The sequence below is a fragment of the Leptopilina boulardi genome, unplaced genomic scaffold (genome assembly GCF_019393585.1).
Source record: "Leptopilina boulardi isolate dan_hultmark-lab unplaced genomic scaffold, ZJU_Lbou_2.1 LbouV2_352, whole genome shotgun sequence".
NCBI lineage: Eukaryota > Metazoa > Arthropoda > Insecta > Hymenoptera > Figitidae > Leptopilina > Leptopilina boulardi.
Genome location: NW_026137921.1, coordinates 663520 through 679409, shown reverse-complemented (window position 1 = coordinate 679409; position 15890 = coordinate 663520). Strand labels below are relative to the sequence as shown.

The window sequence follows — 15890 nt, the reverse complement described above, 5'->3', positions numbered from 1 at the left end:
ATTAACCTTTTTAAATAAAAAATTTTGAAAATTAATATTTCCAAAACGAAGCAAAACACCTTCGTGAAATTTTAATAGAAGGTAAAGAATATTATAAAAAATCTTTGTGCAAAACCTCAATTTTTTCGGAGCACCGACAAAAAAGTTATAAGTAAATAAAAATCTTGAGAATATTTAAATAAAATTTTTTTTAAAATCGTATATCATCCAAAAATAATAAATTTTTGCAATAATTCTTTCGTTCCTATGTGCGAAATAAAGTGATTTATGTTTTTGGTGAGTTCCAACATCTAATTTTTAATAATTTTTTAATAATAGCGTTTTTAAAAAAATTGAAAAATTTTAAGTTTACAAAATCACATTGTGAATCTCCTACTTTTGATATTTAATATTTTTAAAGGGAATAAAATTTTTACCATAATATTATGGTTAATGAACTCAGGGAATCATCGAGTTTCACATATATTAAAACTAGATTTTTTTTAAATTTGGTCGCAACCACTATTAGACGAAAGTCAGTGGACTAACCCGTTCTCAATGGAAAAAAATGATGATGTAATAAAACAATGAGAAAGAAAAAAAAGAGAGAGAGAGATGATGTTACCTCTGTGACAAGAGTACTGTCGTAGTCTCTAGTGTCGTAGTCCCATCCGTAACGACATTTGGTGACTGGCCAATTGGGATTGCTGACTGGTGGTGATGGAAGACGATTTGGTGGATAAATCAAATTTGAAGATATTATGGAAGATGATGAAGAAGTTGAACTCTCAAATTGAGAATCGTTTGATAAGAAACTATCTAACCAAGACTCTACAATTGAGGTGTAATTTACATCATACATTGTACATCTGTCATACTCTTTTCTTCCATCTGACCTAATTCTATAAGGCAGTGAAAGAGCCTTACGTTCTTCCAGGCTAAGAATACTTGTTAAGTTGTCTAGTTCTGGTATTTTGCACCAGTGATCCGGCGATGCGCTGACAAACACCTTAAAAAAAAACGAAATTCATTTTACTTAAATATAAAATAAATGGAAATAAATAAATATATGTGTATGTCCACATGAAAATAGACAACTTTGTCTATTTTATTTTAGGAGATAATCGCAATTTTCTAAAAGTGATTCAGATTTTTGATTTTTTTTTTTATTGTTGAAAATCAAACTACAAAGTGTTTCACGTTAAATTATTTGGATATACTTCCGAAGTAGGGGTACCTCCGATTTTAATAAAACTTGGTATACTAACGTATTTTGGTGCGCTGATTACGAAAATGATAGTGAAAATTGGCGCAAATTTGATTATCATGGTAAAAACCATAAAAAACACCATAAAATAATGGTTTTTTACGATTATCTCGTAAAAAACAAAAAATTTCGAAAAAAGTTTTAGACAAAAGTTGTAGATCTCAAAAAAACACACATTTTATGTTTTATGCATTTTTTACCAAAAGTCATTATTTTTCGAGAAAAATCCAAAAAACGAAAAACACCATGATAATGAAAACATATACAGCAGTCATGGTTAGACATATTATTTGACTCGTATATAGTATGGGGTACCTTCGATCTTAATGAAACTTGATATACTAACGTATTTTGGTACGCTGATTACGAAAATGATAGTGAAAATTGGCGCAAATTTGATTATCATGGTAAAAACCATAAAAAACACCATAAAATAATGGTTTTTTACGATTATCTCGTAAAAAACAAAAAATTTCGAAAAAAGTTTTGGACAAAAGTTGTAGATCTCAAAAAAACACACATTTCATGTTTTATGCATTTTTTACCAAAAGTCATTATTTTTCGAGAAAATTGGTCCGAAAGTAATTTGCGGAAAATGTGGGGTGGAGTCTACAGCAGCGGTAAATGCAAAATATTAAACACGGCCTTCGGCCGCGTAAGGTACTGCTCGCTTCTCTTTTTAAAAAATACCTTGGCGAGAGGGGGTGGATATGGCCGAAAGTATTTTGCGGAATTCGTTAGATCCTGACTAATGGTGAATATGATACTATATACGAGTCAAATAATATGTCTAACCATGACTGCTGTATATGTTTTCATTATCATGGTGTTTTTCGTTTTTTGGATTTTTCTCGAAAAATAATGACTTTTGGTAAAAAATGCATAAAACATAAAATGTGTGTTTTTTTGAGATCTACAACTTTTGTCTAAAACTTTTTTCGAAATTTTTTGTTTTTTACTAGATAATCGTAAAAAACCATTATTTTATGGTGTTTTTTATGGTTTTTACCATGATAATCAAATTTGCGCCAATTTTCACTATCATTTTCGTAATCAGCGCACCAAAATACGTTAGTATACCAAGTTTTATTAAAATCGGAGGTACCCCTACTTCGGAAGTACACCCAACAATTTTTACAATATTTTCGGGATATTTAAAAATTTTTGAAATTTGAATTTTTTAAAAATATTTTTGATTTTTTTTATATTACGTAGGGGAATAGTGTCAGGGTTGGACACTTGGCTTTTTTTAAATAAGAACACTAGCGCCACCTGTGTGCGTACGTGACGAATTTTCTAGTAGTGTAACCTAACTTTTTGTGGCATTACATTTTTGGAGAATCAAAAGTAGCGTCTCCTGTGACTTCGGTGCAATCGAAGAGACAAAAAAAGTTTTGTTTGACTTGTGAATAAACCTAAAAAATGTGTAAAAAAAGCAAGAATTCGGCAAGGTAACCATATTGAATGTATTGTGGGGTACATAATTTAAGAAGAAAAAAAGTGAAAAATCGAATCGCGACACATGTCTGGTTATGGTTAGCACAATTCGAAAATGATGCTTCTAGTTAGGGTTGGACACCCATATTAATTATGAATTTGACACAATTTATAAATAAATTTTATTTTATTGATATTTCAGTGCAAAATTGTGCCAAAGATATTAGAAAAATAATACTTAAATTGTATAAATTTTGTTCATCATTTCATTGAGTTATTTGGAACAATAAAGCGTTATTTTTTGTAATTTGAGTTCATTCCTTTTTTAAACCCATAAAGCTTTACAATTTGTAAACAATAAGTAAAGATAAACATGAAAAAATAAGAATAAAAAACATTACAAATGTTATTTTACGTTTTTATCAATAATGCGTTTCGATTTTTAAAAAGTGTCCAACCCTGGCTGAAAATTCCAACTCTGACTAGATTTTTTTTTTAAATGTTTATAACTTTTTTAATTTTGGACCAATCAATTTACGGTCCACAACAAAAGTGTTCCTCTTTTGTAGATCTTTCCACCCATATACCACAATTAACTGAATTTATCTAAACAAAATATTTATAATCAAAAAACCAAAACTGTGTCCAACCCTGACACTATTCCCCTACTTTAATGTCTTTTGCTGCGCTGATTATCAAAATCATAGTGATAATACCCGAAAATTTTATTTTTATGGTGCAAACCATAAAAAAAAGTTCTAAAATTTATGGTTTTTTCATTTATTGGGTAAAATATGCAAAATTAAGAAAAAACTTGCTAAAAAAAATTTGAAAAAAATCATAGTCTTCTAAATCGCTAATCTCAATTAGTACTAAAAGAAAGAAAAAAGTTTCGAAAAAATCGGAGATGCAATTGCAATCGTTTGTAAACAATTCCTCGTATATACTAAATATTAATATCTCCAATAAAATTTAGTTAAAAATTTCCTGAAATTATCGCTAAATATAGCAGAGCTACATAAAAATTAAAGGTTCCAAAGATATTCCCTTATAAAAAAAGCCGAATGTCGAATAAGTACTTATAATAATTGGCGACTGAATGTCGCTTGAAAAAACGCCAAATATATAAGTATGTCAACGGAAGTTTAAAGAGGGACCTTTTATATAGAAGTACTCGAATGATAACAAGCTCCTAAAAGGCAAAAATAATACGCTGTTGAATATTAACAAAAAAAAATATGATTTTACGATTATATTGAATTTCGATTATTTTAATTTTCATATTATTAGTTATTATATTGATTCAGAATTATTTTGATTTTGGTTTTTTTGTGAATTGTCGGCTTCTTTATAGGAATTCGAAAAAAAAAATTTTTTTTCGCTTGACATATTTTTCTACGTATCAATGACCTTTTTACATTATATAGACATTCATTAGACATTCAGCGCGAACACCTGTTGCATGACACTTATAAAGATGTTGTGAATTATTAACATTGAATTTCAATTTTCCTGAATGTATCAGTTTGATTCTAAAATTTAGATCAAATTATGCAACATTTTGATACCCATAAATGGTATCAAATTGATTCTCATTATTTTGATCATTTTTTGATTCCTAAAATTGGTAATAGAGTACAATTGTCATGGACGATATTTAATTACTGAAAAGTTTATGAATTGATTTCCTGATTTTACTACATTTTTGAATATATCGAAAATAATATTATTTTGATTTTCAAGTGTGAAACAAAAGAAAAATAAACAATCGAATAAAAAAAGCACTTTTTTGAAGATGAAGTAAAATACATTAAGCTGTGTTGATAGTTTGTTACAACATATTAAAGGTGAATTTACAATTCGCATATTTTTGAATATTTAAAGAGGTTCTATATGGATAATCGAATAAACAAACAGATTTTAATAATACTTGGTGTACTACTAAATAATGCTTCTAAAATTATGTAGTTAAATTTTTGAGACCTGTAGGTTCTTGAGAAAAAAGTTATATTCATTTTATTTTTTCACTGTTTAACATTGATTCTTATGGGAATTCGTTATTTTTTCACATATATTTTTGTACTACAAATTATTAAAGAAAGAGATATTAATCAAATTATGTATAGTTAAACACAGATATGTAATGAACCGATATTGTATTTAAAAAAGGACAAAATAGGTACCTGTGAGAGTTCAAATTAATTAATTTATAAATTTTTTTTTTATTTTTTGTGATACAGCAAGCAAAACTTCCAACGTCTGGCAACACGGTATTCCGCGCGTCAATATTTTGAGGTTAGAATATACTCAAGCGTGCGTTATTAAAAAAAAACATACAATACTTGAAATAATTAAAGTATATAAATAAGATAAATTATGGAAAATAATATATGAAATATTATATTTAATTATTAATTTATTATATTATATTAATACTTAATTAATATGTATTAATATTACAATTTTTTAATCCTATAATAATAATAATATAAGCAGTGTTGCCATAGACTTTCTAATTTACAAAGTGAATCAAATCAGAAAAAAATGGTTATTGTTTTGACTAGTTGAGTCAAGCAATAGAATGTTTTCGACGTTTTCGACATTGTAGCCGCATTAATGGCAACATAACCTCTTTTTGTTATTTACTTTCCGGTTTATTGTTGATAAATAATTATTAATTAATAAATAAACTATTTAAATATTGGTCAATTGAGAACTTTCAATTGAGTTAAATGATATTATCTTATTTGCAATAATTACGTAAAAAATTTTAACATTATAAATGTGCTTCCGTTTTCAATTTAGAAGAGAAATACTAATACAATTTAAATTTTATCAAAGCATCGATAATTAATTTTTGCCAATATCAGAACTTTTGAAAATTGGTAATTCGAAACAAGCAGATTTAGGGTCAGATTTAATCCCAAAATTAGCCTCATGTATAATACATATAATACACATTTAGAAAACTCATGTATAATACGTGTATATTACACGTAAAATACCTTGTATTATACTCGAGGTTTTCTAGGTACCCATCTCTGTTGAAAACACAATCAATCATAAAATAATTATGTAATTGAAATAACAATGGTATGTAGAAATAATAAAGGCCTAAGCACAATAGAAACGTAACCGTATTCGCAATCGTAAACGGAAAAATGAGTTAGAAAAGGATAGTCATATATTGTTGTTCTTCTCACAGGTGGCTGGAAGGAAAAAAAAGTTAAAGGCCTGAGCAGAATAGAAACGTAACCGAAATCGTAATCGTAAACGCACCCGAAAGAATGAGTTAGAGAAGGATAGACATATTGTTTGTCCTTCTTTAACTCATTCTACCGGTTGCGTTTACGATTACGATTTCGGTTGCGTTTCTATTCTGATTTGGCCTTTACCTACGATGCCCCTGCTGCTCAATGGTATCAGGTGATTCCATAGCATCCCCTGAGTCGAGAAAAACTTGACCCAAAATCATAGCTGTTCATTTGCGAGAGTATTGCCCCTTTTTAGGGGTGATTCGGTAAATTATTAAAAAAGATTTTTTCAAATGCTTAAAAATGATTATAAAAAATAAAATTAAATATATAAAAATATATATTAATAATATAAGATGTATTATTAACTCAAATAATAAAATTAATTAAAATTATAAAATAAAATTATATGGTATTTCATTGTGTTAAATATATATTTTTTCCTTAACCGTATATCTTATTATATTTATTATAAATGTGGCAAATATTTCTTGAGTTCACTTTATTTATTTGTAAATACGTTTTACAGAAATCGAAAAAACAAAAAATAAAACTAAATAAAACTAATTCTTCCGTTTGCGATTGCGATTCCAGTTACGTTTCTATTGTGCTTAGGCCTTAAATATTAAACTGCAGACGACACATAAGCAGAGTTGGGAATGTAAATTACTATGTGCAATTTACACTAAAAAGTCCAAAATGTGACATCTTTTTCCAGTGAGTTTTCTTTAAAGGTATTTACACACCTAACTAGTTTTTGGTATAACGAAAAAAATAAGAACGATTTTTTGGCGGAGAATTTAAAACTATTTTATAATACGTATTTCTAAAAAATATAATGGTATGAAGAATAAATTAATTTTAAGTTTATTATATATATATATATATATATATGGGTCATTCTCACAAAAAGGACAAATGACACGTTCATGACATTATTTTTAATAAATAATTATAATAATTGAAAATGTTGCGGGCCTTATTATAGAAGTCAACAGAATTTAATAAGATTTTATAAAAAAAAATTGACAATTTTAAATAATTGAATATAATCATGTTTATATAGTGTAAAAACTCCCCTCCGTTACCGTTCGCGAAGTAAGTTTTATTTAAAGAAGAATTATTGCATTCATACTGCAATAGGAAAACATCTTTTGTCTAGTAACATCTACTAATTACATTATTTATAATTGATTTATAAAGTGTAAAACAGAATATTTGTAAAATATTTTTTCCTAGAATTAAATAAGTTTTGTTCGCAAAGTAAACTCCCCTCCGTGACCAATTACAAATATAATGAGTAAATGAAAAAAAAAATGATAATTGAGAAATGAAGAATTCAAAAGTGTTTACAGTGACGATGTTGTTTTGGTCAGTACACAACATCATGAAAGAAATGAAAACAATAAGTGTCAGAAAGATTTTCAGTTTCGCAATGTTCGTCGACACAAAAAAACTCCCCTCCGTGACCACTTTAAATTTAGTTTTTTGATAAATAAATAATAAATATTATTAATAATTTTTAGAATATTCTTTTAAATATCGCGAATACTATTATTACTTTTTTTTATAAAATTTATTATTTTTATATTAGAATCAATAAATTTTGGCTACGCCTAAAGGAAGAAAACTCCCCTCCGTGATCGCTAGTCACATCCATCGATTATAAAGCCTCATCCAAAAAAATGCACCTTTTTCGTACCTCGAATTTTGAAACTTTCTTTATGCCAAATGGTAACATATGATGACCCAATAATCCCTGCAAAATTTCAAGATGAGCATATGCCCCCTTTCGGAATTACAGGGGGTCAAAGGGGGCCATGTCAAAAAAAAAGAACATGTAATATTATCGAATAATAATGTTAAAAAAATCAAACGAAATCGTTCCTTCAAGATTTTCGTCTGCTGATTACGAATTTGAAGTCCGTTTTCAAAAATTCAAAATGGCGGAACCTATATGGTGGACAACAATTTAAAAAATCGATCCGATTGACCTGAAAATGGTTACTCGGAGGTTTTTGGGGTCGCTGATTACGAATCTGAGGTCCGTTTTTCAAAATTCAAAATGGCGGATCCAATATGGCGGACTACAATTTCAAAAATCAATCCAATTTACTTGAAAATGGTTACTTGGGTTACCTTCAGATTTGTGTTCACCGTTATTGAAACCCCCTAATTAACGATATTGAAGCCAATTAAATAGATTTAAAAGATAATTGTCCGACATTTTGAATTTTTTAAAACTGATTCCAGATTCGTAATCAGCGACCCCAAAAACCCCTGAGTAACTATTTTCAAGTAAATTGGATGGATGTTTAAATCTGTCGTCCGCCATTTTGAATTTTTAAAAACGGACCTTAAATTCGTAATCAGCGACCCCGAAAACCCCCGAATAACCATTTTCAAGTAAATTGGACTGATTTTTGAAATTGTCGTCCGCCATATTGGATCTGTCATTTTGAATTTTGAAAAACTAACACCGGATTCGTGTTTAGCGACCCCAAAAACCCTCGAGTAACAAGATTTAAACGGATTCGATCATTGTATCGGTGACAAAATATTAAACAATTATTTTATATTAAACAATTAGTTTTTAAACAATAATGTTCATAAAGATCGTAACAACGTATTTTAGAGACTTATTTAGGTCCTTCTCTTCACATAGCAATAGTCATAACAGTGGTTTTGAACTTTTTTTTTTTTTTTTTTCTTAATTCAGCATTTGTCCTTTTCGAGAGATTCACCCATATATATATATATATATATATATATATTACAATTATAGTTTATTTATAATTTTTATTCATAAAATTGTATTTTTCAGAAATAAAATATAATTTTAAATTCTCTGCCAAAAAATTGTATCTATTTTTTATCATTATACCATAAAGGCCTAAGCATAATAGAAACGTAACTTGAATTGCAAACGGAAGAATTAGTAAGAGAAGAACAACAATATATGACTATCCTTCTCTAAAGCTGAGTTATACAATGACAAAATATGTAAATCATAATTTATACAAGAATAATTTTAAAAAAAGTAATTTAATAAATTAAAAAACCAACTTTTGTATTATTATTGTTATTATTAATTTTGTAAGTTATTAGGCCAAATATATATTTGGCCTAATAACTTACAATATTTATAAAATTTAATTCCTCAATTATAAATTTACTATTAATATTATTATTAATACTAGCAAAATTACACGCGCGCAAGCGCGCGTCCAACTTTAATTGCAATGGTTATTTTAAAATAATAATAATATTAATAATAATAATAATAATAATTCTGCATCAGTGGAGTATTAAATTAATAATAGGTATATTTCTAATTTTCACGTTATCATTTATTTATACACAGAAAAAAATGAGTTTGATGTTATATAAATAAATAAATTAAAGTAAAAATTTTAAAATATAAATATTAAAATTTTAGAAATAAATATTTTTGACAAAGTCAATGTTCGATGAATTTTTTATAATCTTTCAAATTACAAAAAATTAGTTATGTTAAATATTTTTTTGTATTTTCTATAAATATTTCGTTGCAAATAAAAATTTTAAATTTATGTTTTTTTTCAAAAAATTTAATTAACTGATAATTAATAAATATTAAAAAATTATGTAATCAAAAAGAAATTTAAATTAACAGAAAATTATTAATTATATTTTAAAAAGTATTAAGCAATTAAAAAATATTTAAAAATTTTGAAAAAATAAAACCTAAAAAAAATTTGTAATGTTTTAAACTTTAAACTTAAATTAAAAATTAAAATCAAATTGAAAATTTTTTAAAAAAGCAAACTATTTTTATATTGTTTATAGATAAAAAAATATAACAATTTAATAATTAATAATAATAAATTTGTGAATAATAATATATAATAAATAATAATGAATAATGAAAAAATAATGAAAGATAAATAATAATTATAAGTTAAAATGTTCTAATTATCTGTAATAATCATTATATTTAAAAAAATGTATATATAATATAATAAATTTATAAATAGTAATAAAAATTATATTATAATTGAAACTTTTTTTTTCTATAAATACCAAGTAGGAAATATACTGGTGCTGCACACAATGAACAATATTTTTTTTTTACTTTAAACTGTCACTTAGTATATGACTTAATTAATGGCGATAAATAAAAATATCCGTCGTGTTAACCATAAAATATTACGAAATCAAGAATTGTCAAAATTTTAGAAAAACAAAAGGAACAAAATACGACTAACTTCAAGTGTGGACAGACGGAATGAATGAATGAATACGAAAATTATTATAGTTAATTATTATTATTATTATTATTATTATTATTATTATTATTATTTTCTATTACATTATTAATAAATTTCTTGGTTAAAATGTGTTTGAAGAAATTAAATAATCATATATATATAGGAATTATTTATATATAATATTATTTTCATATATATACACTTGTGACGTAGGTATATTTTTGTGCAACATGACCTTACGGTTTTCGCATTAAAGCAAGATATATATTTTCTGCATAATATATATGACAATGAAAACAGTGAAACCTACTTTCTTTTATACAAACAAAAGAAACCATCTCATATCTGAATTTTTCTAGAAAGTAATATAAGAAAGATGAGGTATGGATTTTCCATTCAGAATGTTTGAATGATAAAAGAGGACCAACCACATACATACACACACATAGACAAAAAAAAACCAAAATGTTTGAAGAGATACTTGACAAACTCAGTTTTGATTAATGACAATGAAATTCACATTTTGGCTACAAAAAAACAAAACAATATAAAAATAATTTTACCTCATAATAATTCAAAAATCCTTCAACTTTATATATATATGCATAATAATATATATTTCAGAGAAGATACTCTTGGGAAATGAGAAACAAACGGTTCTGATGTGAATTCAATAACTTAAATATATGTAGCGGTTTTCTAGAATTTTCATAACATTGAATATAAAATTGAAACGTAGAGACGTCATCAGAATGAGATAAAGTAAATATATATATATAGACAAATAAATATAAAAATGAAAATGTATATATTTGGACGCATGAATATTCTTCACATAAGATCTGTCGAAATTTTTAAGATGACAAATTAAAAATTATCCAATTTTTATTTAGTAGAATTTTCTAATGAACCTAATTTTTATATCGAAGAATTTTATTTTAACTAAATTCTAATTTAATACAATTTCTATTTTATTTAATTAAATTCTGATTTAATAGAATTTCTATTTAACTGAATTTTTATAAAGCAGATTTTCGCTCATACATCGAATTTTCAAATAATACAATTTTCATTTAACCGAATTCATGTCTAACAAATTTTTTATAAAAAAAAATTTATTTAACAGAATTGTTCTTTTATCGAATTTCTATTTATCCAAATATATTCACTTGACAATATTTTCATTAACTGAATTGAAATTTAACATAATTTCTATTTAATAAAATTCTTATTTAACAAAAATTTTATTAGAGAAAATTTTTAATCGAACTAATTTTTATTTAACAGAAATTCTATTTAGCTGAATTTTAAATAAAAAATTTCTATTTCACCAAAACTCTATTTGACCGAATTTTTACTTGCCTGAATTGTCATATTTCATAGACCTGGACAAAATATTTCAGCGGGAGTTTTTAAAAAAAAAGTTAAATAAAAATTTGGTCACATTGAATTTCGGTGAAATAGAAATTTTTTCATTTTAAAATTCAGCTAAGTAGAATTTCTATTAAATAAAAATTAGTTGCAATAAAAATTTTTTCAACCAAAGTTTTGTTAAATAAAAATTATATTAAATAAAAATATTGTCAAGTGAATATTAGAATAAATAGAAATTAAATAAAAATATAGTCAAATAACTATTATTTAATTTGTTTCAAATAAAAATTTATTTGGCAGAAATAAAAATTTTTTTTGAATCAAATGAGATTTTTATTTACTGAACCAATTTTTAGAATTTTATTTAAAATAAATAAAACGTTTATTTAGATAGTTCGAAGATATAATATATAATATATATATATGTATATATATATATAATATAATTTTTTCTGTGTTCTCATAAATGTAAACTGTAGCATAAATTATTATTTTATTTTTGTTACAATTATCATAATATATAAATAGGTATACATATAAATTCAAATAAAATTATACCCAAGAACAATATTAAATAACAATTGAATTTTTTTTTTTTGAAAGAGCAGTACAAACGATTTCCTCTTTTATATAGTCTACCATTATTAATATAAATGATGTTTTTATATTCAATATGGAACCAAATATTATAACTCAAATAAAGAATCATAATAAACGAAAAAAACGTAATTACATACTCTTTAGAATTAAATTCGAGCAGGAAAGAAAATTAAAAATAAGAAAAAGAAAGAAAATTAAATACCTCATTATTTTAAATAATAATAATAATAATAATAATAATAATAATAATAATAATAATTTTACAGTTGAATATAAATTTAAAGAATACAATATGTAATTTATAATACTGGCATATATTAGAATAAAATAATAAGAAATTAAATAAATAATACATTTCAGCGTAATGAAAGCGAGTTTAATATTTACCTAAAATTAAAAATTAAACGAATTCCATTTTAATTATTTAAATTCATGATTTAAAACTCCTCACATAATATCATAAATATATATAAGCTTTATTTAATTATTAATTATATTTACACATTTTAAAAATTTTCATTAAATCCATGTCATATGAAGTAGAATAATATTATTTAATTTTGCAGAAATATATTAGCTTTATATTTAAATAAATATTGAATATGTACTTTAATCTCGAAAGCTTTTTTATTTTTTATTTCAAATATACATATATTATATTGTATATACCTATAGGTATCTCTATAAAAAAAATCTCTAATTATGAGGAAGAAAGCTTTTTTTCAAATAAAATAAATATATATATATATAAACACTGAAACGAAGAGTGAATGGATAAAATCTCTTTTATTCGAAAAAAGCGTTTCATTATCAAGATACAGATAGGAAATTAAATTTTTTTTTAGCAAAACTTCATTTACGGACCACAATATTTTTTTGTGTCCTTTCTTCATCTTATCAAATAAAACTAGGTCAGTTTTAATGGACTAATTTCCTGAACCCAAATTGACTTTCAAATCGATTTATGTTACGTAAAGAAGTTAAGGACAAGAAATCTGATATAAAACAACACAAAATGCAATCTTCAAAAGCTTCACAGATATAGAAATAATGACAGAAAATATGATACGCGTGTATACTTCTACTTTTAGTCATTTCAAATATCCGATATTGTACAAATATTAATAATAAAAATAATAATAATAATAAATATTAATTAATAATAATAATCATAATAATAACAATCATAATCATAATTATAATAATAATGATGTTATAATACATGACAAAATAGGACTATATCACCGTCCGACACAATTTTTGACCTAGAAAAAAATTTAACATTTTCGGAAACTAGGACCCAAAAAAAATACCCGTATCTGGCCGTTTTGCTAGATCAAGTCGTTTGTGGTTTTTAGGGGTGAAAACAACCCCTAAATGAAAAGTGACAAGATATCTTTTAAAAATTATTAATATTTTATAAAACTTGGTATCTGGGGGTTTTCGGGGTCACTGATTATTAATCTGATGTCAGATTTTCAAAATTCAAAATGGCGGATCCAATATGGCGATCAAATTTTTAAAAAGTTATTAATTTTTTATTTTATATCCGCCATTTTGAATTTTTACAATTTAACATCAGATTCGTCATCAGCGACCAAAAAAACCCCTAGATATTAAGGTTTAAAAAAAATTTAATAACTTTTTAAAATTTTGACCGCCATATTGAATTCGCCATTTTGAACTTTGAAAATCTGACATCAGATTAATAATCAGCGACCCCGAAAACCCCAAGATACCAAGTTTTATAAAATATTAATAATTTTTAAAAGATATCTTGTCACTTTTTATTTAGGGTCTGTTTTCACCCCTAAAAACCACAAATGACTTGATCTAGCAAAACGGTCAGACACGGGTATTTTTTTGGGTCCTAGTTTACAAAAATGTTGGATTTTTTTGTGGGTCAAACAAAAAGTTGAATTTTGTCGGACGGTGTATTGAAACCGAGGGGGAATTTACTAGTTAAAAACGTGTACACTTGACTACCGGTATTACACCTCATATTACCCTTATTACTAAGTATTACACGTTATTACAGAGTATTACACATTATTACAGAGATATTACAGAGTTTTTTGCGTTATTACAGCACTGTAATAACGCATTATTACACGGTATTACACGTTATTACACAAGTATTACAGGAAGAGTGTACACTTGACTACCTGAGTAAATTCCCCCTCGATTGAAACCTTTAACATAACTTCAAAATAAAAAAATTATTTTTTCACCAAAATAAAAATTAAATTATGAAAGATCTATTTGTTCAATTAAAAAAAAATATTTGAGTCAAAATTTATAGGGTAAGTGTACTAATTACGGCGAGTGCACCAATTACGGCGCGTTCATAAAAAATAACTATTATTACTATTATATTTAATATAACTGTTGCCAAATGATTAAAAAAAATTATTTCAATCTTTTTTTGATACAAATACTTATAAAGATGCACATTTAAACAATTATTAATTTAATTATTTGAGATCAAATTTTTTTCCGCGCCGCAATTGAAACATTTTTAAGATTTCCATTGGCTTCAATTTCGGCGGGCAAAGTATCTTCAAAATACACGTAATTTTGGTCACCGAAATTGATACACCGAAACTGATACAAACTCGCCGCAATAGAAAATTACGGTATTAGTTTTAATTTCTCATATTTGTTTAAATAATCGATTTTTATAGAGTTAAAATTTTTTTTTAATATCTTAATAACATAAGCTTTAAGTTTAATAAGTCTTAAATTGAGTTTATACAATAGAAATGTCGAATTTTCTATTTCAAAGGTGTTTTGACTCGAATCTCGCCGCAATTAGTGCATTTACCCTAGTCAAATAATAATTATTTAACATTTCCATCTTTTTGTTTTAAGTAATTTCCGAATAATTGTATAATTTTTATCAAATTTTTTTGAATTCTTCTGTTTGTTAGTTTTTATTAAAAAAAAAAAAAAAAATTTTTTTTCTACAATTCTGTTGTTTAAATTTTGTTTCAAAAGTTATTAAATATCAACAAAACACAGAAAAAGTTAAATTATCATTTAATAACATATTTTGGCTGAAAATAATTATTTTTTTGCAAATTTTACAAATAAATCTTTCAAAATTTAATGAAATAAATTCTAATTATTGTTTTATCTGTTTTTAGCATTGAGATTATGTTAATTGGTTAAATGAAAAATTGCATAAACAAAAATTCGATCTAAAGAACAAATTTGGTTAAATGTTATTTCAAATAAAATAAAATTTTGAAAAAGCGCTATTTTTTTTTTAAATACAAAAATATAGTTACATTTCTGTTAAATAACGATGCTGAAGTACGTAACGTTTACGGTCAACGATTAGAAATTAATTTTTATTTAACACGAAAAATTATAAAATTGTTTACCTAAAAAAATAGTTTTTTAATAATTTATTGATTAATAAAAACTGTAAGAAATATTTTTTAGGTAAAAAATTATAGAATTTTTCATTTTAAAAAATTATTTTTTTTAAAATCGTTTATCATAAACGTTGCGTACTTGAGCTTCGTGTTAAATAAAAATATAATAAATTCTTCTTTTTTTTAATTTGAAATTAAATAAATTATTAATTAATTAAAAGTCCACGATTGTCCACGAGGGGGGAGGGGGGGGTCAAAGCAATTGTCCACGTGGACACAGTAAAAATGAAATTTTATTGTTTTTTATCCCTCTTTTAAATTTCGCGCCAGTGTATTATGCACGCGCTGC

The 15890-nt window shown here is 25.1% G+C and overlaps 1 protein-coding gene across 4 annotated transcripts in view; it reads right to left on the bottom strand.

The window, feature by feature from the left end:
- The window catches only part of LOC127286322 (organic cation transporter 1-like), a 52241-nt gene that overhangs the window by 33412 nt on the left and 2939 nt on the right, over positions 1–15890 (bottom strand). For 2 of the 4 annotated variants that reach the window (XM_051312712.1, XM_051312711.1), the window contains exon 2: positions 605–988. In XM_051312712.1, the coding sequence (XP_051168669.1) occupies positions 605–988 (384 nt within the window). Of the gene's footprint in view, positions 1–604; positions 989–2575; positions 2696–10750; positions 10852–15890 lie in introns of those variants that run through there. The other 2 variants (XM_051312713.1, XM_051312714.1) reach the window with 2 other exon arrangements.